General features: G+C 43.8%; 1 protein-coding gene across 4 annotated transcripts in view; it reads left to right on the top strand.

Annotated features, from left to right (window-relative positions):
- Nucleotides 1-25,927, top strand: part of STYXL1 (serine/threonine/tyrosine interacting like 1) — a 299,858-nt gene that overhangs the window by 147,736 nt on the left and 126,195 nt on the right. For all 4 annotated transcript variants that reach the window (XM_078679636.1, XM_078679638.1, XM_078679639.1 and 1 more), the window contains 4 exons: nucleotides 1,247-1,353; nucleotides 16,158-16,219; nucleotides 20,944-21,043; nucleotides 24,117-24,253. In XM_078679636.1, coding sequence (XP_078535762.1) covers nucleotides 1,266-1,353; nucleotides 16,158-16,219; nucleotides 20,944-21,043; nucleotides 24,117-24,253 — 387 coding nt within the window. In that variant the 5' untranslated portion in view covers nucleotides 1,247-1,265. The remainder of the gene's footprint in view (nucleotides 1-1,246; nucleotides 1,354-16,157; nucleotides 16,220-20,943; nucleotides 21,044-24,116; nucleotides 24,254-25,927) is intronic.

The raw sequence follows: 25,927 nt of genomic DNA, 5'->3' as shown, positions 1-25,927 counted from the left end.
AAGTAAGAGAGCAGCATTATTTGGTTTTGGCTTGCTAGTTTTCCTGTGACTGCTCAGGGGAGCTTGAGTTTCATTTGGTCAGGGGACAGCCTAATTCTGATAAGTTCTAATGGCACATGCCAATCACCATGACAACACTAAAACAACACGCTTTTTTACTTAGAAAAACAATGAATTTCTATCTCCTGAATGTAAGACCATTTCCAAAACACAAAGAAAACATACAGGAGCCATTCATTCCCTCACCCTAACAGAGTGTTTATCACAGAGACCCTGATAAAGGCCGCCTCAGAACCAGGTATTGTCTTTGCACTACTCCAGGGTTATTCGACCTTGTGTCTTGATTGTGAAGGGCGCCAGGGTGTGGGCCTCGCCATTATCTACTTGTCGACATTGAAAGATACAAGTGTTCAAAATGGGGAAATGGAGTTTTAAAGCTAGGCCACACCTTCCCTTTCAATGGTGCCCCTATATAGAACCCCCTTCCCCTGCCCACTGGGAAAGTTTATTACCTCCTTGATTGACAATCTGACCATTTTGATCTTACATTACTCTAACTTTACAAGGTTGGCTGATCTAAGCTTTCATCTAGAAGATCTAGCGTCTCCAGATTTCACATTATCACAGACACTCTGACCGCACTAGGATTAGTACAGCTCGTGGAATCACCCAGCCACGAGGAGAAGCATCTGTTAAACATTCTTTTTTGCAATCTCCCTCATTTAGTTATTCAGATGTCACTACCCCTGTCTTGGTCAGATCATTTCTTAATACCGTTCTCTTTACCTATTACCACCTATACTGACCTAGAACCTCCAACATGGTCGAGTCCACAATCTCACAGGCATGTTCCAAAGTAAAACAAAGACACATTTAGTTTAAGAGGGTATTGGAATTAAATGCTAGCTTAAAGATTACTTTTCAATGAAAGAAGGATAACTACAGGTTAGGTCAGTCACTCGAGTCCATCTTGAAGAAGGTACAGTATGAACAGACTGAGAGTCGTCTCAAATCATCACGCTGGGGATGTCTCAAGAGGTGTAAAGTATAAATAAGTCTGACACCATAATCTCCTGTTTTAAGAGTCCTGGTGCCTATCAACTAAATAAGAAATGGTTAGAGTTTGCTTTCACATTCATTTTGAGACATTTCATAGTGTGAAACACCTGCAGTCATCTAATAAGCATTAGTATAAATTACCTTCAGTATACTCATTTTCAGCTGTTTTTCCTTTGATTCCCTTCAGAAAAACGGCTGGCATTGTCATGTGTGAGCCAAGAGAACTGTACAACATCTTAAACCAGTCTACAAAATTTTCCAGATTAGCGGAGCCAAACTACCTCTGTCTCTTGGGTAAGTTTTTAAGTATATCAGTATCTCTTTATGATACAATAAGCTTTATTCTAAAATTATATAATGATCATAAAAGCAATACAGTATAAAAATCACACGATAAAACAGTCAGAATTAAAATTAATAAGTTCATGGAAACCAGACATATGACAAAAAAATGGCTAAATCACCCTTCACGTGTAATTAAAAAAACATTTAATTTCTTACACATAGAACATTTTTAAGAAAGAAAGTAGCACTATCATGAATTGCTAGTGTGCTCAACTTCTGCAGATACAATAAGGCCAGTCTACATTTGATCAACCCTGAACCTTTCAATAGTGGGATTTTAAAATGATTAGTAAAATATGAATACATTCTGTGGAAAAATAAAAAAACGGAGCAGACTCTGCAGGGAGATTTCACCACATGGGCAGAGAAGAATAGATGAGCAATCAATCTGCCCAAGGGGAAAGCCTAGCTGCCATCTAATAATCCCCAATCTATACCTGGTATTCCTTATTACGGGTTTTATTTAACTCAGCCACATCCAATTCACGCTTTCTATATTCCATAAAAGATTTTTTGATCTAAGATCTTTCATCTTTTAGCAGGCCCCCAGGTTTAGAAAAATTAAATGGCCTGTTCAGTGAGGTGCATATCTTAATATAGCCCAACCAGGGAATTTTATGACCTCTATCAAAAGGCAAGCAATCCTCAATAACGTCTCTATAGAACAGGGCTTGGGGATTGCTCTAAACCTAGCACCACAACAGCAAGAGTGCCAGATCTTCAACCTAATCAAGCCCTAATTCCTCATGCAGTAAGGACAGCTAGTTGAGAGGGCTAAGATTCCTCAGCTGACTCTATTTTCCTAACCCTGAAGACTACTGACTTTTGTGAAGGCCCCATAAGCCAGACTGATAGGTTAAGATTGGAATAAACTTCCTCCTGTAGATTTCTAGAAAGGGGTCAATTGCCTTCTTACCAATAGCAGAGGCTGAGTTGGTTATGAATCCAAGGTGATGCGTAAAACGTGTTCCGGCCTTAGCTATACATGAGGACCAGGTGTCACACTAATCAAAGGTGACCCTCCCAAGTACAAAAACTCACATTCTTAATATACGCTTATCTCCTATGGATAGTGGTCACATTTTAGGGTTCCTTAGACCACAACCCATTATGTAGGTTTTGTTGGAGTTCACTTCCAACTTTGCCATAAAGTGAGTATAACTATCCATAAAGATTTTGAGCCCCCAAGGCGTCCTTGAAATCAAGACGGCATCATCCGCATTGGTCAATGTTGGGATAGCCTTATTTTTATTGACTGGGGTATCTAAGCCCTTGGCCATCAATGCCACGACCACGACCAACTGTTGTCAAGAGTCGCGAAGTTGGGCATCTAGGGTACGTCCCTTGCATGGTTCACATCCTTTGTCAAGGACCGCTCCCAGAGAGTACAGCTGACCGACCACGTGTCCGCCCCAAGTGCTCTATCATGTGGGGTGCCTCAGGGTTCAGCACTGTCACCTCTCCTCTTTAATGTCTACCTTCAACCCCTGATAGCTCCATTGAACCAGATGGACTGCCATAGCTATAACTATGCCGACGACACCCAGATCAACATTCAGATCGACAGCTCCCTGTCCGCCCACCTAAGCACCCAAACATCCTAAAATTCACTATCAATTGGATGACAGATAACACCCTCAAAATGAATCCCGACAAGACAGAGGTACTGGCCATCTCCACAGATTCAACCCCTGGAGTGACCTCTTCTGGCCACAACAAGTAGGCTACTATCCAGAGCCGGCCCAGGCCGTAAAAAGTCTGGGTATCAAAATTGATGCGAAGCTCTCCATGTCCCAGCAGGTGTCGGCAGTATTGGGAACATGTGTTGGCATGTTAAAACAACTGAGGAAACTCGCCCCCTCCTTACTTTCACCTCACTCAGATTGGCCGTTTCAGCCTCGATACTGTCGCGGCTGGACTATGGAAACTCCCTGTATCTCGGCCTGCCGGGTAAACTAATGACGAGACTACAGGTAATCATGAATGATGCCGCCAGACTAATATACAGAGCGCCGAGGCGTACCCAGGCCACTCCCCTGCTACGTCAACTACATTGGCTTCCGATCAGACAAAAAACAGAGTTCAAAGGCCTCTGTATCGCACACAAAGCCATCAACGGCCAATCCCCTAGCTACATCACAAATCAGCAAACCAACTACACCCTTAGTAGGACGCTACGGTCCTCAGAGGCCAGTCTCCTGGTCTTCCTCCGCTTCAACCTTTCCTCTAAAGGTGGAAGGGCTTTCTCAACCTCCATCCCCCATATTTGGAACAACTTGCCGGAGAATGTACGTAAGGAACATGCCCTCCTCCCATTCAGGAAAAAGTTAAAAACTGTTCTTTTTTCAGAAGCCTTGGGCATTAGCTAGAGCAAGTGACATCTCCCCACATGCATAACGTGGGCTCCCTCATAGAGCTTAGAGACCAGAAGGTGATAACGCGCTCTACAAATAACAATTACAATACAATACAATGCCTCATCTTACCCGATAATGTAAAACAAAAAGAGGATTGGGGCGAGCACATACCCGTTGCATATCCCCCTACCTGTGTCAAACAGGTCAGTGCACTCTCTTTTTTCCCCATACCTAATTGCAGTAGAGAGGTCATAATGTAGAGCCCTCAAAAATCCCAATAGCCCCATATCAACTCCAATTATCTCTAGTTTTGGTCACAAAGTGGACCTCACCATGCAATTAAATGCGCAGGAGAGGTCCTTAAAAGCTAAAACAAGCATTGGCATAGCCAATAGGTCTCACTTTTGGCACCTTATAAGTATTTAGTTATGCAGCACAATATCCTTGGTGCAACAACATCAACTGTTGCATAGCTAAACACTTATAAGGTCCCAAGGGTGAGACCTATTGGCTATGCCACTGCTTGTTACTTATGTTTCACAATAACGATTATCAGAACGCCGAGTAGAGCTAAATATCCAAATGCCCTTCGAGGCTGCGGTGGAAAGACAGTGGCAGTGTCTGCACACCGCTAGCTGGCTCGCTGGCTTGCTGAATCAAGAGGGCAGAATCAATTTTGGGACAGACAGAGCGCATTTGCCAAACAAGCGCTTTTTAACACAACTTGCTTTTAAAATACTCGTGTGCACGATTTTAGAGTGCACAGCTCACAATTGTTTAATACTTATTTTAAACTGATCCGGAGTGCTGGTCTCGATTCCTGTGCCTGCCCGCCTCGGTCCGACTCGGTAATTCATTACCGTTGTGCGGAGGGCGGACAGGTGAGGGCCAGGCACTTCCGGGAGCGGTTAGCGCTCTAGGTCTCAACTGGGGCTATTTAGGCGGAGCCTCTGGTCAGCGCAGCTGCGGTGGAAAGACAGTGGCAGTGTCTGCACACCGCTAGCTGGCTCGCTGGCTTGCTGAATCAAGAGGGCAGAATCAATTTTGGGACAGACAGAGCGCATTTGCCAAACAAGCGCTTTTTAACACAACTTGCTTTTAAAATACTCGTGTGCACGATTTTAGAGTGCACAGCTCACAATTGTTTAATACTTATTTTAAACTGATCCGGAGTGCTGGTCTCGATTCCTGTGCCTGCCCGCCTCGGTCCGACTCGGTAATTCATTACCGTTGTGCGGAGGGCGGACAGGTGAGGGCCAGGCACTTCCGGGAGCGGTTAGCGCTCTAGGTCTCAACTGGGGCTATTTAGGCGGAGCCTCTGGTCAGCGCAGCTGCGGTGGAAAGACAGTGGCAGTGTCTGCACACCGCTAGCTGGCTCGCTGGCTTGCTGAATCAAGAGGGCAGAATCAATTTTGGGACAGACAGAGCGCATTTGCCAAACAAGCGCTTTTTAACACAACTTGCTTTTAAAATACTCGTGTGCACGATTTTAGAGTGCACAGCTCACAATTGTTTAATACTTATTTTAAACTGATCCGGAGTGCTGGTCTCGATTCCTGTGCCTGCCCGCCTCGGTCCGACTCGGTAATTCATTACCGTTGTGCGGAGGGCGGACAGGTGAGGGCCAGGCACTTCCGGGAGCGGTTAGCGCTCTAGGTCTCAACTGGGGCTATTTAGCCATCGCCTCACAGGAAGCGCGCAGCGTTTGCGCGCAGCCTCATCACAGCCGAAGACCAGCCAAAGAGCTGCCCGTCTGCGCCCGTCCGCGACAGGACTGGGCGCCGGGGCGGTAATTTTACATCATGCCGGCTCTTAGTGCTAACATCCATATCAGGTATGAGGCTTTGCAGCTGAAAACATTAAGGCAATTCTCCTCCCCATGCTATCCAGAGAATAACAGACCGTGTTTCGGAGGTCCATTCTCATGCAAAAAATGTCATTTTTCTTCAATGCAATTTCCTGACTCCCAAGAACCAATTAAGTCACCACATGATTTGCATTGCATTCTTATTAATGTTCGTTCGATGCCCAAGCACCAAATTGAGATCTGGGACCTAATACACTCTTTGACCCCAGATCTCTGCTTCATTACGGAAACTTGGCTAAAGCCACATACGGTATCTGCCATTAATGTAGGAGTGCCTATGGGTTACAAACTTCAACATTCTGACCGCCCTGATAAAACTGGCGGTGGCATCGCTATAATCTATAAAGATTCTCTTAAACTAGACATTTTAGATAAACAATGTAGCAAGGAAATGGAAATCATGATCTTTAGAATTACCCTCCCTAACAGAAAGACCAGTAAAGGTGCTCTTGTTTATAGACCACCTTCTCCATGTCCCAGCTTCTCTACATCTCTCTTAGAGATGTTAGGCCCCTATATACGGGCCAACGAAGACTTTCTTCTCCTCGGAGATTTTAATATTCATACTGACCAACCTGATTCCATTGGGACTAATGGTTTGTTTATTGATATGGCTACCATTGGTCTTACACAAAGGAATCAGGATCCCACTCATGAAGGTGGACACTGTATTGATTTGATATACACTAATTTTGATAATATTTTGTGTTACAAACCCACTGAAGTCAATTGGTCAGATCACTTTTTATTACACTTTACTATTTTTAAAGTCAACAATGGTCCTCAGAAGACTTTTTTACCCCCCACTATACGTAGACAGTGGCAGAAACTTACGCTAGAGTCGCTAGAAAAGGTGTGAAAAAAACCTGAGATCAGAGATACTGAGGATGTAGAACATAAGTTAACTATGTTTCAGCATTCTCTAACTGTGGCCATAGACAAAATCGCCCCTCTGAAAACTCTTAGACAACTACCTGTGGCCAAACAAGAAAAATGGTACACTGAGGCTCTCAGGAAAGAGAAACAAGAATGTAGGAGGATAGAAAAGAGATGGCGGCGATCACATACGGAGGAGAACAATAAGGCACATCGAGCAGCTCAAACCAATTACTATAAACACATCAAAGCTGCACGCAAAAATAATATTGCCCAACAGCTCGTGGAAGCCGGAAATTCTCCGAAAGAATTGTATAGGATTCTGGAAACATTTGTAAAACCTGTGGCTTGCATAAGCCCTGATGACTTTTCACAAAGTCTATGTGATGAAGTCTCATTATATTTTGAAAACAAAATAGAGACCATCCATGAAAAAATTCTAGTATCCCAACTAAATAGTGCCACTATGAATGTTTCCTCCCCCAGCAGAAATGCCAACCTTACATTAACCACATTTCCTCCTGTTAACATTGATGAACTCCACACCATAATGACCCAAATAAAATCTGGTTCACCGGATGATCTCATCCCCGTTAAAATCTTAACTTCCCTTCCTACCCTGTTAGCTCCCTACATTCAGGATGTAATTAACCAGTCTCTCAAAGAGGGGAAAGTTCCAACTGAATGGAAAATTGCAGTGGTGAACCCTATTCGCAAGAATGCGGCTCTCCCGTGGACGGAACTTTCCAACCTCCGTCCCATCTCCCTTCTGCCATATTACAGCAAGATGGTCGAGAAGCATGTAAATGCACACCTGTCGAATTACATCGAGGCAGCGGGTGGCCTAGACCACTCGCAATCTGGTTTTAGGCCCAACCATAGCACCGAATCAGCCCTCCTGTCAGTGACAGATAACATCAGAATGTCACTGGACAGGGGGAGCTCAGTGATTCTGGTGCTATTGGACTTATCCGCTGCCTTCGATACGGTGTCGCATGAAATTCTTCTCGACCGTCTGAAGGGAGCGGGAGTAAGGGGGACCGCTCTTGCATGGCTTGAAAGCTTTCTTGAAGGCAGACAACAGGGTGTCAAATTAGGCCCCCATAAATCTGTCTGTAGGAAGCTTACCAAAGGTGTGCCACAGGGCTCATGCTTGAGCCCTACGTTATTTACGTATATGTGGCCCCTCTGGCCGAGATTATTAGATCCTATGGGTTCTCACCAATTTCCTACGCTGACGATACTCAGCTGTTGTTTCCCTTTCAAACCATCACACCTGCAGTCATGCAATCCTTTCAAAATGGCATGAGGGCGGTAGCTGGTTGGATGGCCCAGAACTTCCTCCAGTGCAATGTGACCAAAACAGAGGTCATGTTGTTTGGAGGGGCCACCCTGCTATGGTCGCCGGATTGGTGGCCACTTGAGTTAGGACCTGTCCCATCGCCTAAACAGACCATCAAAAATTTGGGGGTACGACTGGACCAAAATCTGATTATGAAAGATCATGTCAGTCAGGTTGCGGGAACGTGTTTCCGCACAATTGGTCTCTTACGGCGTATCTTCCCTTTCCTACCGAACATCCATAGGAAAACGCTGGTACAGGCTCTGATTCTTGGGCGGGTAGACTACTGCAACAGTCTCCTTAGCTCCGCCAACCATGAACAACTACGCAGACTGCAGGTGGTGCAGAACACCGCGGCAAGACTCATCCTGAATGCTCCCCCTCGTACCCCTTCCCGTCCCCTCCTCTGCCACCTTCACTGGCTTCCAGTGCAACAGAGGGTGAGTTTTAAACTCTGCTGCATTATGCACAAGTGTATCTATGGGTCTGGTCCTAAATATTTAAAAGACATTTTTTTCCTTTACTCTCCCGGACGTGCTCTGCGATCCAGCAACACTATGCTGCTACACATACCAAAAGTTACCAGAGCTAGACAGGGAGGTCGAGCACCCTCCCTAAAAGGCCCCCTGCTGTGGAACTCTCTACCTACACAGCTGAGACTAATTTCCAATCTTTTCTCTTTTAGGAAGGAATTAAAAACTTTCCTATTTACATCTGGTTAATTTGTTCTTTTCCCCTGTCATTCCCCTAATATGATCTATCCCTCTTACTCAGGAGCCACGCGCAGAGATATCCCTTCGGGGCTGATTCAGGCGCGATATAAGAATATAAATAAATAAATAAATAAATAAATAATAAATAGGCCTTATACATGAGAAGTAGGCGCTAGGAAACTGCACATAGCAGAAGATGTGCACATATTTCAATAGCAATGCATGCCACGCTTGTTGTATCTTAATTCCGTAATTTGCATAGGTCTGTGTGCATTCATTAGCATTAATATGTTTACCAGGCTGGGTGTGCGTGCAATCATTTCAGGAATGTGCACATATAATAAAGATGTATGTCTTCAGCGGGATCGTAGACAGCCGTGTGCAGAGTAATGCAGATTGAGTGAGATGTGTTGCCTTTTGTCTGGATGGATATATGATGTCACCTAAAAGGATGGCGCCCTAATAAACACAGGCCGGTGAGTGGTGAAGGCCAGAACAAAAATCCCTAACCAAGCCTTCACTAGGTAAAACTAAGGTGCTTGAACGTCCGATCAATCTTAGGACATGCATTTAAAAATTAAAAACTGGTGCTGAAATTAAACACTGAAGACTTAACACCAGCTCACTAACCACTCAAACCTACAACAATTCATGGAACTTGAAATGAAAAACAAGCTTTACACTACACAATAGTAGTGCTATCCTTCTCTTGTCACAAAAAAGTTTCACATAGCACATCTATGCCATAATAGGTCCTTATCTGTGTGCTGCCAAGGGAAACCACCGGACACTTTCAGATGGATGACTCATAGAAAACAGGAAACTACAACTGAGCAATATTGCACCAGACAATAGACCCTAAACAGTAAGGCTGCGCCCAAAAAATAGTCAGTGCAGTTAACAGAATTCTGTTTAGGCTACAAGACAGGGAAACAATCTGCGTGGGGGGGGGGAGATAGGGTGTCCATTAGAATCTAGCATAAGAACAGTCCACCAAGCAGATATCTGGACGAGAAACTAAAGATCCACCAAGGTTGCATGAGCAAGACAGCCACCTAAGCCATACGGAACAGCAGAAGACCAATCACCCTTACAAAACACTACCTTAGAAACACAAAGCAGGGGACCTAAGACCGAACACCCATGCAGGGTAATGTACACTAAACAGTAACAGTTTAGTCTAAAAGGTCCAAAGTCACCCCCCCAGCCCATCCCCAACCCACTTTTTTCCAAGGAAACCGGTTGAAGCCTAGATCCAAATGGGGTTTTGGGAACAATCCACCCAATGGCTAGTTAGTGGGCGAATCACAATCAAAGCCATGTGTTACCAAAGCACAAAGAGGCCAGATTGGTGAACACTGCACTTCATTTATTTTATTATCATTTTTAAAAATAAATATCTTTATTAAGTTTTTTTCCTTTTTTTCATGCACTAATGCATATAATTATATTTGCAATACACAGATCAAAGAGAAAATAATTGCATATTTGAATTCTACACATGTATAGTCGAGCATATCCAGCTTGCTTACTCAGCTATATATATATATATATAGTTTATAACATGTATATTTTCATTTCTGTGCAAAATATTATTGACTTTTCGTGCTTACAGGCACTGTTACTCCATTGACAGAACAATGTCTGACCAATACCCACTGCACATTTATCTCATACCAGAGTGCTACGATAATGACACGCGTGTAGTTGTCATGTGCATCTGTTAATGGCGAAAACATAAATTTGAATAAATTAGGTACCTTCTGAAAACGGCTGATCTATAAGAACATTCTTTAGAGGACCATTAACTAAAACGGTGCTCAGAGCCTAGGAGCCAGTGACAACACAAGTGCTTATGAGGACTGCTCTTACCGGCTGAACTGAACAAAGCAAACTCAAAGTTTGAAAATGCAAATATCGTGAACTGTGCTGACACGAGTCGAGGCAAACAAAAACAAATACTGTGCATAAAGGAACCTAAATGGAAGAAAAACAAGCACCGGAGTTGTGTGCGTGCGCGCGCGCACTAAAATAATTTTTTTTAAAAGCATGCTACTGCCTGCTGAAGTATAGAGAGGTAAGGGGGAGTGGAGGCCAGCAGATTGTCACGATCCCTGGGGGGGCGGAGTGGGAGTGAATTGAAGCATAAGCAAGGCAGAGAGAGGCACGCAAGGCTTAATGAGCCTTGACAGAAACCCACATGGCTGCTGTGCGCGTGCACACACGCGTGAACGCAAGCTTGAGGCCAGCAAAAGCCTCTGGTAGCACTTTCAAAAAGCCACTCACTAAATTTCTCGCAGTGCAGCGCATGCGCTGGCTCAGCTGTACCTAAAAAGGGGGTGTTATTAAGGCATACAAATCCTGAGCATAATGTGACAAGTAAGCTCTTTCAAAATTCATGGACCCCATTAGGGCTTGTAATTTTTTAAGCGTATGTTGAGGCTATAAAGTGGCACATTTCTGCAGGAACGCTGCCAACCATTTGCCATCACTGAATAATTCATATGTTAAAATATCACACTCTGGTATGTATTGTTTGATTTGGGATAATTATCTTATATCTACGTTGGGCGAAAATGGTCCCTATTTCTCCACCCTATGAAGATATTAATTTAAGCAATTTTCCGTAATGTATTTGTCATCGATGTATGATAACAGTTCAGGAATGTCCTGTATTATTTCCATTATTGTAGCTACAAACAATTTAGGGATATTCTTATAGACTGTGAGATCCTTTTATAAGCATATTGAGTACCATTGCATGTAAAGGATGTTAGATATTGTAATTCTGGTGCTATATTTTTGCTAAATAAACCATTTTTGTCCAATTTTGATTTATTTATTTTTCCTAAGTTGGTCATTATTAATTATTATTATTAGTAATTGTGTTTTATTAAGCGCAAACAACCCAGAGGCCTCGTAGCGCTGTGTACAGTCAGACTAAAGAAACAGAACAGAACAGTATAAACAGGCTATTTAGATAAAAAGGAATGTTTTTAATTCCTTCCGAAATTTCAGAAGGTCAGGTTCACTACGAAGGGTAGTGGGGAGGGAAATCCAGGCTTTTGCGGCATTCCAAGAAAAAGAACGCCCGCCCCATCTGGTGCGTCTGATTTTATTGACGGTAGCCAGGAAAGCAGTGCTAGAACGTAGGGCTCTATGGGGGAGGTAGGGAGTTGCTAAGGCACAAATCATTGTTGGTGCTGTCTTCCTCATGGCTTTGTGCATAATGCACATAGATTTGAACATTATTCTAGCCTTAACGGGAAGCCAATGTAGTTTCCTCAAAGCCGCTGTTCCTGATTCCCGCTGACTGAGGCCCAATAGAAGACGGGCTGCAGCGTTCTGGGTCACCTGAAACTTCCTTATTGTGGATGCAGGTGCCCCCAAATATAAGGAGTTCCCATAGTCCAAACGGGACAGGATAATGGCTTGTATCATTATTCTTCGGGCCTGGACAGGGAGAAGTGGTAGCACTTTTCTGAGCATTCGCATAAGGCCAAAACAAGTAGCAGACAGAATAATTGCCTGCTGGATGAAACTTAGGTTTGTATCTAACCAAATGCCCAAACTTTTTATATAGGGCTTTGGTTGGGGCAGTGGGCCCATGCAAGGTGGCCAGTCCATCAGAGGACTAGGAATAGTTGGATTACCTAAAATCATGAGCTCAGTTTTCTCGCCATTTAATTTCAAATGCGAGGCAGCCATCCATTGTGTAACTGCTACGAAGCAGTTGCTAAGATTCGAACGGGAGTGATCGGATTGGTTCATGGACACAACTAATTGTGTATCATCGGCATAGGTCACTATGTCTATGCCGAATGAGTACACTATGTCAGCAAGAGGTTGCATATAAATATTAAAAAGAGTGGGGCTCAGGGCAGAGCCCTGAGGCACCCCTTGATCTAGTGGCCAACTTTTTGAGTGGGTATTGCCCTCTGCAACCTCAAAGGAGCGATTCTCCAAAAAAGACTGAAGCCAGTCCATGGCCTTCCCTGAGATTCCAATTTGGCCAAGGCGATGGAGAAGGATGCTGGTATTAACAGTGTCGAAGGCGGCACTCAGGTCAAGCAGCATAATTGCTGTAGTGCCGCCTTGATCCATCTCTTTCCTGGCCAGCTCAGTTACTGCCAAAAGAGCAGCCTCAGTTCCCAGTTTGGGACGGAAACCTGCTTGAGAGTCATGAAGCAAGTGGTTATTTTCCAAAAATTGAGTAATGGAGGCATTAATGTGTTTCTCTAGTATTTTACTGACCCATGGAAGTAATGAAATGGGTCGATAATTGGCCATATTTCCAGGGTCCAGAGTTGGTTTTTTCAACAATGCTCTGACTTGGGCACACTTCCAGGCAGTAGGCACTGAGCCTGTAGTAATGGAGGTGTTTAAAATATTAAGGATAACAGGTTTAATGGTATCCTTAATCTTTATTAGTTGACAAGGGGGGGCAGGATCAGTGGGGGATCCAGATTTAATTTTCCGCATGAGGACCTCAAGGGAATCATCTGTTAGCAAAGGGAACTCATCCAATTTGTGGGTCGGGGTGTGTAGAGGAAGAGTTCCTCCGTCCTGGGCCAGTTTAGGTGGATCAAAGGCAGAGGCAATGTCCTGTATTTTCTTGTGAAAATATTCAGCCTGACTATCACAGCGAGCCTGTGCTTTGCTAGGGTCAGTGGGAATCGGGGGGGTGTCGATTAGAGATTTGGCTATCTGAAAAATTTCTCTAGGTGAGTTGGAGGCAGTGGTAATTTTTTCTTCGAAGTACGAAGCTTTAGTACATCTGATTTCAGCTTTATAGTTTTTGATAGCTTCATGATGAATAGTTTTATCTATACTGCTACGGGAGTCCCTCCAATTTCTCTCAAGCTTCCTACACACTCTTTTTAATTCTTTAAGATGGGGAGTGTACCATGGTGAAAGCCTCGATTTAGTCTTTTCTTTAAGAATTTTTATAGGTGCAACCTCGTCTAGGGCTGTACGCATCCAGTTCGTATAGTTATCATACTGTGACGCAGGATCTGTCTCAGTTTGGGAAGGAGTGGAAGAGAGAGAATTAATCCATTGATCCGTGGATATTTTTGTCCAGTCTCTCCCAAGACGAACGACGCGTTGGAGAGCCTGGGACGATGTAGCTGGCAGCCATTGTATAGGTATCAGATAGTGGTCCGTCCATGAGAGGGGCAGGGGAGTCCCTACCTTGAGTCTGTGGTCATTACTAAAGACCCCATCTAGAAGATGGCCTTTTTCGTGTGTGGGTTCAAAGCCCTTCTGTGTAATCTGGAGAGCCGCCAGACTATCCAGAACCATTCCACTACTGTGATCATTTTGCCCCGCATGTGTACGTGCGTTCTAATTTCTATAATCTAACAATTCTATATGAATTGTCTGGCTTAAGCACGGGAAAAAGGAGTATTCCTGCTTGGGGGACAATGCACTATCAAATCCTGATCCTATAATTAATTCAGGATGTTTGTTATATTGTACTTGTCTCTAACTTTAATGGATATTGAGCCTAGAGGAATCACACGTGATACAGACTCCATCTCCCATTCCGTTGGATTTCTATACAATCATATTAGCTTGTTTCAAAGCCCAGTCACACACACACTTGTCCCTGAGATTCTCGGACACTAGGGAGGAACAAACAAGTATGACCTTCTCTCCTTATGAGGTGGAGGATAATCATCTTCAGGGACATTGATGTAAAAGGAATCTAATAAATGTTACCAGAACCCAAGTATTCTTCCAATCCTCCCTCCTTGCTAAGAATACAAGTGAAAAGAAGAATGGAGCAGTTACATCAGCCTGTTGTTTAGAGGAGTAGGTACTAAGCATGGGCGGATTTTGCGAATTGGCAATCCGCGAACATGCGTATTTACGGATTCGCACTCCGCAAAATCCGCGAACTCTCGCGAATTTGCGGATTTTTCTTTTTTTTTGTGTTCGCAAGGGTTTCTGCCAGTTCGCGAGGGTTGTGTACCAGTTCGCAATTGCGAACTTACTTGTCGGCTCGCAACGCGACTATGTTGTTTCTACGTCTGGTTCATCATCTCAGGTTCACAGCACCCTCTGTTTCACCACTGCCACACTCTGGTACACCCATGCCACCCTCTGGTACATCACTGCCACCCTCTGGTTGGTTTATCACTGTAGATTATGGGGGTGAAAAAAAGCAAGCACACCTGCCCTGCTTCAACTGACATGAATTAATTTGGGGTTCATTAATGTGTCACTGAATTTAAACTTTCAGTCTGGCTGGCACCTGCTTCCTTATCTGTAATTTGCTTTCTGTTGCAGTGCAATTTTTTTCACAGGACCTTTGTGGCCTACTTGTAGCTATTCTCTGAGCCTGCTGTGAGGGTCAGAGCAGGGTCATAGAATAGTTGCAAGTAGGCAACTGAACTCTGAAGGGGCCCCTCAGGAAGCACTACAGGGAATGGTTACTAATGATAAGATTGAACTTTTGCACCTGCTGAGTGCTTTCAGTTTTGTCTGTAATTGCTTTCTGTTGCAGTGTAATTTTTTTAACAGGACCTTTGTTGTATACTTGTAGCTATTCTCTGAGCCTGCTGTGAGGGTCAGAGCAGGGTCATAGAATAGTTGCAAGTAGGCAAATCAACTCTGAAGGGGCCCCTCAGGAAGCACTACAGGGAAAGGTTACTAATGATAAGATTGAACTTTTGCACCTGCTGAGTGCTTTCAGTTTTGCAAAAATCCAAATATCCAGCAGCATCCACAAAAAGTAACCCTTCCAGGTCAAGATCCAAATCAAAGTGACCAGCACATGAAGAAAGCACTGGGAGGAGCCTGCTGGACAGGAACAGGAAGTTGGAGACTGTGGGGCACTTCCTTCCTTCCACCCCCCCTCCCCGCCCCCCCAAAATGGACTACTTGCAAAGAAAAAGTGCAGGCAAATGTCAACCTGAGGAGTTATTCTGATAAAAATCATAATTTTCAAGGTTTATGCTGCCTGCTGGTGGATTTCTTGTGCGAAATTGCAAATTTTGCAATCTCGCAATTGCGAGATTGTCGCTGCCGGCCGCATCTACGTGTTCGCAAGTGTTTACTCCTGCGAAATTGTATAGTATTCTAGTTGGCAAGTGCGACCAAGCAAAAAATCCGCTTCGCACGGATTTTACGAATTTTCGGCAAGTTCGCGAGAGTTCGCGGATTGCGAATTTGTCGAAAATCCGCAAAATCCGCGAGCGGAACGGATTTTACGCCCATGCTTAGTAGGTACCTGATTGGATCGAGACCCATAGCTGGGTGTACCATGGAGCTCAATAGTAGATGGAGGTATCTTTAACTCCTCTCTATTTATAGAGCATAATTGTATTAACAAGTCCTTCCAAACCTGCTCAGACATTTTGTTTGGTGTGAGATGTAAGTCAGTTATTTCAATACCTAATATGTGAATAGAAGATATTGGTTAAAATTCTCCCTACACATCCACAGTTCTGTACTTCTGTATAGCAATGCTATTTATATTTTGATTTTGTGGCCATATGTTTTTTTTCTGTTGGACACTATTCCCTTGGTATGTGTTCTTGCAAGGACATTCTGTATTAAATATTCCAAGTAATGGGTTGACTCTTTTTCAGATGCACGTTCGAAGCGTGATTACAACGAGAGCCATGTGATAACAGCAAAATTTGTGAACAAGGTACAGTGCACAATACTTTTAAAAATTATGATTTTAGTAAAAGCATACAATACAGTGAACCCCCTCAAACAGGGAGGTGCTACAAAAAGAGAAGGTTAAAGAAAGAAAAAGAAAACAAACAATGAGGTCATTGACAACCAAGCTTGCACCAACTGAAAGGGGGCTTAGCTAAAGGCTTCTGGATTCAGCACATTCCAGTTTATAAGCAATAAGTTGCCTGCCAGTCTCTGCCCTGAGACACCAGTAATTCTGCAGTGAGCTCCAAAAGTCTTTAGGTCGGCTGGCCATCGGAATGGTAGAATAGTTTAGTTCCAGTTGGGCATTGCAATACACCATATCTTTCAACCACCTTTGTACCGTAGGCGATCTATCTCTGCCCCAAACGCAGGCTACCTGACACTTCACTAGCAATAGCGCAAGGGAGACGAAACGTCATAAATAGTTTTGCACGTCAACTGTACATCTGAAAAGTGCCATTTTAGGTGATGGTCGCAACAGCGCACCGATCATGTCTGAGAGCAGAGTGTCTACCTTGGACCAGTATTCCCCAATACATGTACAGTTCCAGGCCAAGTGCATAAAGTCCGCAGATGGGGCTCTGCGGCAACGGCAGGATCAGCCAGGTCCCCCCACATTTAGCCCCACTCAAGAGGATATGGTATAGTTGATGCAGATACTCAAAATGAATAAGGTGTAGCCTGCCGTTTGAGGGAGAGCTTTCCTATTTGCTCACAACAGTACTTCCATTCCTTGTCAGTGGCAGCTGCTGCCGATAAAAAGTGGTGAGGCAGCTCAGGGGGTGGGGGGGGGGGCGGAAAGGGCAAAATAAAATAAAAAGTACTTATCTGCCGCTGCCATGGTCCAACTTCTTGCACGAGTGGGTAGACGGTTTCTGCTTCCAGCAGTCCAAGGGCCTCACTACACAGACCCCAAGACTCCCAACCCAATCCAGACTCTGCTGTCATGCTATTACCCAGCATGAGAGAAGCGCTGGGGTTTGTCTGAGTGGGATGGTTTGACGCTCGCTCAGGGACAGGGAGCCTGTGCCTCTTCTCCACCCGGCTGTGCAACACAGCTGGGTTGGAGAAATGGAGTGCACATGTCAGTTTGGCCATCCTAAGACAGTCGGCAAAACCAACATGTGCACTTGCAGTGCCCAACTCTCCTCCTCCCTGCTTCAGTCCATAGAGGATGGCCCTGCCCTAGATTCGGGCCATTCAGGGGACTCGCCTCAGTCAGTGAAAAAAAAAATCTTTTATTATCATTTAATTTTTCATCTGCTGGCTCTGAGCAGTGGGCCGATGCTCCTCCCCATAACAGAGGGGCTGCCACTGGTCAGTGGACAGTGTCCGTAAGTCACTCTCCCAGTGCATTCTAGCTTTAGATTGCATTAATGGAGCCTCCATTTGCATTGTGTTGTAGAGTGTCATGACTAAATGCCTATTGTATAAACTGGCCATAAGTAGCCCCAGCGATTTACAGGCAGGAGGTTCCTGTGCAAAGAATGGATAGCATACCATGCATAGAGCTTGCAATCTGAGGTATATTAGCGTGTTCATCAGTAGCAGGATTCACTATCATCTACACGTAGGCCGCCAAGGAACTGACCGCTCTGAAAAATGTCCCTGGTTTTGTTTACCCCCAGGCCTGTAGTATGCGGAGTGTCTGCATATTTTCAGTAATCTGTATAAGTGGTTCAAGCGTTGTTCTGAAGAGTATATTATGAGGTGTGATAGGTGCCAGCAGAGCCTGTCCCAGGCCATACCACACTATTCACTGTATTGATTTCGGTTAGCCAGCTTTAGGGAGTTGCCCTACAATTGACTGTAGTGTATGGGGGTGTGCATTGTCGTGCTGCAGCGCCACATGTGTCTTGCCTCGGTAGGTGTAACCAATAGTGGTCGGAGCCTGTGCACCAGCATAATACAGCTCAAAGTTGGGGGCCCCTAGTCCGCCCTGTGTGTGCGTGGTAAGGTCAGTACGTCCCGCTGAGTCTAGGTTGTTTTTTCCCCTCAGCCTAGGGGTATCATGAGGGATTTAAGCACCCTGAAGAATGTTTGCGTTAATAGGATAGAAACATTGTAGAATAGATAGAGTAACTTAGGTAAGACAACAATTTTCATTAGGGGCAGGCTCCTCCATATGGTGGCACAGACTTCATTTTGTGCTAGGGCCACACCATAGTTCTTAGAGGTGATTGTTTCTGTGGTTTGGTTAATACAGACTCCAAGAAATTTAACTGATATGGTACACAGCAGCTGGCGGGGCAGGTAAGCACGGTGGGGAGGGGGAGGGAGTGTCGACAGACGACGGAATAGGGAAAATTAAATAAGTACATCCTATTCCGTCATCTGTCGACATCCTCTCCAGCCCTCCCCACCTCACCTACCTGCACCAGTCACTGCTGGTTGTCCATCATGGGAGGGGAAAATCCAGGGAGCATATTTGGGTGTATGGGGTAAGGGGGAACACTGTGGATTTGTTCCAGTTGATAGAGATCCCTGAAAACCTCCAGAAGAGACTAAACTCCCGGACTACTGGGCTTAATTTACGAGCCGGCTCACGGAGGTAGAGTGTGATGTTGTTCTTATTGAAGGTGATAATCAGAGTCCGCTCTCCAAAGTACAGCAGGTCACAGGATCCTTGCCAGAGGCTCTGACGTCAATGAGTATAAAATAGGAGAGTGGGCATCCTAGTCGTGAGCCCCAATTAATCTATGGGGTGAGGGCAAGAAACCATTGAGCCTGATCCTGGCCATGGCTTGTGACAGAAGTGTAATCCAGAAAACGAGTAGGGAGCCCCAACCTCAATAGAATGGCAATAAGATAGCCCTCTCTAGATTGTTGAATGATTTGGTAGCTTCCAAAAAAACCTCCACCGCTTTTAAGTTCGAATTTAGTTGGTACATGTGTGGAGACTCAAGATCACATCTACAATTTCGGCCAGAGTAAGAGGTGCAGCAAGGAATTGGTGTCAAGGCCCCGCCAGCCATGCTCGTGCAATATGATCAATGAATGTTAAATAATTGGTTGAGGCCAGATCTGTATAGAGTGGTGTAGTATTGGACAAAGTCCTTCAAGACATCCTCCACCTCCTAGATAGTCTCACCAGTGTCCTTTTCGAATTAGAGAACCTCTAGGAGCTGCGAACCTGTGTAGGTGCCTAACTCTTGATCAGCCTGGGTAGATGGCTGATAATTTCCCAGAGGTTCTTGAGTCTTCCTCTCCTTCTCCAACCTATCCAGGTGTCCTCTGACCACCTTGCTGATGCCGTGCTGTTTGGCCATACACACTCCGCTTAGGCAGGCCTTAAAGGCCTTCCAAATAGTGCCAACCAAGTCCACTGAATTGTCATTCAACTTAAAAAAAGTTATGATCTCTGATCTGAGTTCATCCTGCAACACAGCATCAAGTAAGGTTGTGAGATTCATCCTCCATGTGAATGGACAGTGTTTACGATGGGACATCTGAAGCACCTACATAACTGAGGCATGGACGGAGAATGTCCAGAGGAGATGGTCCACCCAGTGCACCAATGTGCATACATCTTTGGATCCAATCCAGTAGTCCAGCCTCACCCAAGAGCAATGGGCAAAGGACATGTGTTTCTGCGGCAAGGGAGGAGTGTCGAAGGTGCCATTTGTCGACTAGATCCTCTGTCCACATTATATCTAAGAGCAGCATTGTGTATGTGACTGGCGGCATTTAAGCAATCAAAATGTTTGTTGAGCACCAAATTACAATCCCCAATCCATAATATAGCCTGGGGACGCAAGTGTGCATGCATCCCAGACTTGTGTGAGAAACACAAACTATTCTCCAAAGGCAACCTCACCTCTGATATCATTGGCCGTTCACTACTAGCTGCACTTAGGCCTAAGAGTAGATTACCTAGACCAGGTTGTTTAACAAAAGAAAATATGCTTTTTATTGATACAGAAAAGGAACAGACCGTGTTTGCAATATGCTTATATCAAAAAAGCTTTTGATATTCTTTGAAATAATCTGCAGAGTTGCTGGAGAAAAGGTCTGAAATATAATCACTAAAGTGAAAAACTAAAACAATATTCTTTCCGAGACTGCCAGTGAGTCCATTTTTCAATCCTGGATCTAAGATACTGTACCTAATCTGCCAGTGGTAAATTGAAAATTAGTGTCACAATCTTTCATGCCACCCACATTATAAGTCATCAACAGTGTGAATGGCTAGCTCGTCAGAGAATTGCCCCTTTATGTGTGCCTTCAGTGCGATCTGATCTTGGAGAAAGTAAAACTGTTATAGACAAAGGAGGATCTTTCAATCCAATCACACAGCAGCATTACTACTCTTTTTTCCCTGCTCGCATTTGGGTTGGGCTCAATATAGGGAGTACATAACACCTGCCGCTATGTCCCAACCACGTCTTGAAGCCCTAGTATCATGTGTGCTTCAGAATAAGTGCAAACTTTCCACCATCACATCCCATCACATGTTTTTGATGCTTCATAAATGGGACCATCAGTGCAGTGATACCAGAGATATGGCCATCCTCTTACTCCCAGGCATTCCACAATACTTAGACACTCTTTATAATCCAAGAAGCAAATAGTCACCTAGCAAAGAATGCACTACAAGTCTGGGATTCCCTATGAAACAATATGTCAATAATGTAAAAGTATTGTTAAGAGTAGAACACTAGAGACGTCTTCCCTTCTGCTGACATCCAAACGTTTGTGTGTTCCCAGGAAGAAACGGGCGAGTTCCAGTTGCCCAAGGGTGTGGAGCTGGAGTGTATGAAGTACTGTATTGTGTACGACAGCAACACCGTTTCTTTGCTCGATGAAAGTAAGTTTGTTCATCACTGAGGGATCAAAAGGTCTTTTCAGCATCGGTTTTCTGAGTTGGTCAATCCGGTGATCATGAGATCCCACTGGTAATCCACAAGTCCAAGTTCATTTCTTTTCTCCTACTCTTTTGCAAAGAACGAATGGGAAGACTACACATTTGTAAACGAAATGATAAATGAAAGCATCCCCGGTGTAACGTTAGGTGCTAAAGGCCAAGGGTTTAATGCTGTGTCCTCCTTTCCTGTAAAGCATGAAAGCAAAAGGGAGCTGGTGAAGAGTATCTCAGAAGTATCTTGATGTGCTGCCAGGATTATGAACGTTTCTGTTTATATATCAAAAGAATCCTATTAGCCGCAAGCGATTTTTTGAGAAAGAGGAGCAGGCGACATATACACACCTTAGAAATACATAGTAGGCCTCATTGTAGTGGTCCCTTTTGGGGTGTGGCCTATACTGATTTGCAGAGGGGGCTTGCTGTGTTTTGAACAGTAAGCAAAATAAGCAATAGACTAGAATTCGTCCCTGGGTAGTTGCCATTGTCTGAGATTAATTTAATAATTGCACCCAACACTTCAGATATTTTCAATGCGGAACTGATATAAGGGTTCTAACTAAATTGTGCCTAGTACAGGTCTCTAGCTGCACCAAGTTTGCGGTTTCTTGTGTTCACACACATAGCATGTGTACAAAACCGATTTGCATGTGGTGTCCCTATCTTTAGTGGCACAGTGAGTAAAAAGAAAATAACTCTGGAAAGTGCCAGAGATTAACTCTCAGTGAGTCATCCTAAGTGGGTCAGGTGTGCCAACATGATGAAGCCAAATAAAGCTGAAACATCTGTGAGGTTGTTTGGGCTTCAGTTCTCAATCAGAAGGGACAGAGTTCTGTAGTTCGGGCTGTCCCTTTTTGTTTGAGACTTGGACCGATTTTCATATGGTTTGACCTTGTCTCTTGTGACACAGAGACTAGGAAAAAGAATAGACTGGAATTCAACTAAGAGTAATTACCAAGGACTGGGATGAATTCATGCATTCCAGCTACAACTTTCTGGTTTCTCATTCCTCCCTAAAGAGTCTTTCCTTGGAAAAAGTCAGTAGTCATGTGCAAGATGTGGCAATCGATGCCCCAAACACTTTAGCAAGAAGAAGTCGAAAATTATAGCTGAGCACAAGAGGTGTGAAAAGCTCTTTTTATGGTTTATGGGGTGACAGTTTGAGTAGACAAGGAAAGCTCTTTTTTATATTGAGAAAGTAAGTTCACTTGCATACAAGCCCTAATGTTAGCTTATGTACTATTAAAATGCAAATCCACATATGTTCCCTAAGGCATGCTACTTTATTTTATGAATCAATTGCCATTTCGTTTTTGTGCCTGTTTTAAGAGCACTAAACCCTTAGTATTATTGCACACTTACATGATTTTAATCGAGTTTCCATTTTGTGATCCTGTGCTGTGCACTGCACATTTCAGCTAATCCGTTCTAGAAGGCGTAGCATTGTTCTGTAGTTGGCACACCGAAGCAAGGATTTTAGAAAATAGTTGAATTTTAGCAGTACGTGCTCCAACTAATTGGAGACGAAGTTCTGATTAGGCAGTTGCCTTGCTTATTTCTGAATGCTTGTTGGCTATTTTTGCAGTAAACGCATGTTAGACTTCTACGTGTTATTCCAATTGTTTGTTTTCTTTTACAGTTGTTTATAAGGTAAGAGTTTGGATGTTCAGGAACTCAGTGGACAGTACTCTGGCTCTTAAATGGGACCCTGAAAGGATTAGGAACTAGGGTAATGAGTTGCCATCTATTCGTCGGCAGTCAGTGGAGATGACTCGTCTTACAAAGGCAGCTGTCTCTAAAGAGACTAGAGTGGGGGATTTGCAGGCAAGGAGCTGAGGTAATCTATCTTGTTTGCAATAAGAGTCTAAACCAGGACCTCCAGGCCTGGTGTGTCCAGGAGGGACTTGATGCATCTCAGAGAGTTTAGCATGCCAACCTCAGAATGGATAGTAGGGGTAACAAATGCTGAAATGAACAAAAGCCCATCTACAGAAGCCATTATAATGCAAGTAGGGGATTTAAAAATTGATTAGCAAGCATTCTTGGCTACAAGGTAGGGTGTTTCTTGAAAGTGTTGATTTAGTAGAGATTTCCTCCTCGCCCTTGCTTGCCTGCTATGGTTCCAGGAGCCGTCTTTAGGGGCCTATGAGTACAGAGTTGTGTGGTGAAGAGGCTACCTCTCAGCAGGACCTAAACGAAGACCAGCCCACAGGGCATACCATCTCATATTATATTCCTATATGTTATTAACAAGTTCTTATATGTTGATGTGAACAGGCAAAAATAAGAATTAATACTTGTAGTAAATTAAATCTTTTATTTTTTTTACTTCTCTAGTTCTCTGACAATGGCATAGTAGATTGGCAAGGATATTAGTAGTTTGATTTATATCCATTCATAAAGCACTATTTAAAGTTTATGCCGAGGCCTCCACGGCCAAAGCAGTGGTGGCTCATCCGCTATGGTGGAGGAGCATCGCCCCACTGCCTAGCCCAGAACCAGCAAATGTGAAATAAAACAATGTTCTTCCATCATTTTATTTTGCATTTTGTCGGTTCTGAGCCAGAGGTGGTGAGAGGGGCGGGGCTTAGGCATGTGAGGAGGGAGGAGGAGTGCTACCTGCACTCAACTCTCTAAGTATGTTTTGGCTGACTGTCTCAAGCTGACCTAAATCCACATGCGCACTTAGAGTTTCTGCAGCACAGCTGCATTGAGCAGCCGGGCTGGAGAAACCCCACAGACTCCCTGGTCTAAGCAGGGCATCTTTACCTGCCTGCTCAGAGCAGCGCATGGGTTGCTGGGACAAGCAGGCAGGAAGAGAAGAGGCTGCGCAAGGCGATACGATGCTGGAGGCGGACAGCGGCAAAAGTTAAGTTTTCTTTTTTTTAATTTAAATAATTTATTTCTCCCCACCCTCCCCCAACGCGACCCCACCACCCTATGTTTGTGACGGCCGCCGCTGGGCCAAAGTTTTTTAATTGTCGGTAGAAATAGTGAAATGTTTTTGTGTGTCCTCCAGCTGTACCGGCCATCCAATGCGCCCAGGTCCTGGAGGAAGTCAGTCGCCTCCCCGTCCGCATTCTAATGGGAGGATATGAGAGGTTCTCCGCCTTATATCACTTTTTCAGGACACAGAAGGTTCTATGGATGCCAAGGGTGAGTCCACGACAAGAAAGAGCAACCCCAAACACTGATTTAAAAGATCCTTTGGCACATAATATTGTTTACAATAACTTAGTCATATAATGCTCAATGTCATGATTTTGTCATTTCTATCTGCTGTAAATAATAGGCGTCTATGTTTTCCACATCAATGTTGCTTGGTGTACGAATCTCAGAAAGATGAAAGGATAATTTGACTGAATTAAAAACCTGAGCGCATTGGTATATATTACTTCAGAAAGCTGTACACGTTTGACAATATACTGGAAATAAAGAGCCCAATGTACTAAGAGGCATTTCACAAAAAGTGGCCGCAAACAGCAAGCTAAAGTTTTGCAACTGGGCTCTGATTTTGTGACATGACCTATAGACTGATAGGTATCCTTGCAAATCGCTATTTCAGCACCAGGATACCCTCCCGGGTGATAGCACGCTTTACAAATACACATACCATAACTATTCGCAAGCTGTCACAGAACAACCTGCTTAATTAACATTAATTAGGCAAGTTGCAATTTTCAACCTCCTGTAATTGACTACTTTTATAGGGCTGGGGGCCTGCAAAGGAAAGTATCTCCCAACCCTGTGTTTGCATTTCCAAATGAAACATTTAAAGAACCAGCACTGCTTTAAAAAATAATTATAAAGTTTTCTGTTTGGAAAACATCATGGCAGTAGGTTATGGTCTCGCTCCATTTTTGCCTGACTTACCATTAGTGTTGGTAGATACATAAATGTTTCCATCTAGGATGAAAAGAAGTTAGGAACCCTTTTTTTAAATGAAATGATAAAATCTATTCAAACAAATCAAAAGGTGGGCCTGAAAATACAGCTTTGTTCTACCAACAAATTAACAATACACCGTAGGCTTTGATCATAAAATAAAGCAGCCGAAGGTTCCCTGTATTGGATGCCTTTGGGGAACACTGATCCCTATAATCATCTCGTGTTACATTCACGAAAACACACAAATGGTGTATGCAGCTTGATCATCTAATGGGATAGACAAATATATGTATGGTTGACCTCCAAACATATACTAGCCCATATGGATGCCACTCTGTAGTTCAGTTTAGGGATTATGCTTAGAAGACCATACCCATGATGACCTATCTAGTCTATGAGGAGACATAATTTTAATTGTTTTGAAGTTTATCAAAGCGTATTGAGAACTGAGACAGCTTAAATATCCTAGCTGTTCCACGCCCTTTGAAGTGTATTGTACAAAGCAAGTAGAATATCTTCGATACTCAAAAACTTTTTCAGAAATGTTTGTTAAATTAAGTAGGGCCTTGTAGTCAGTTTGTGAAATTTGATCCAAAAATGGATTACAAAAGATTAGTGTCCCACTTTCTTTAACTCTGAAGATTTTGGGCACATGTTATCTTAGTCTTATTTGAAGCAGACAGTGTTCAGCCAATGTTATCTGAAGTACTGGGACTACATCTTCATATTCATAACCGGCAAAGTTTTTACGGGAATTGCACACACAATCTCACTTGAAGAGCACTTGGAGCAGACTATCAGGATTAATATTATTTTATTTTCTGGTATGGACAGCTATCCCTGAAGCTAGCTTCAGGAACATAGAACAGCATAAGGGAGAATATGAACTGTAATGGTCCTTGAAATACAGTAAAACTGAAGTATGTATGGTCTTTATTTGCC

Source organism: Lissotriton helveticus, chromosome 3_1, assembly GCF_964261635.1.
Source record: "Lissotriton helveticus chromosome 3_1, aLisHel1.1, whole genome shotgun sequence".
NCBI lineage: Eukaryota > Metazoa > Chordata > Amphibia > Caudata > Salamandridae > Lissotriton > Lissotriton helveticus.
Note: the sequence above shows the minus strand (reverse complement) of the source record. Positions and strands in the feature narration are given on the sequence as shown.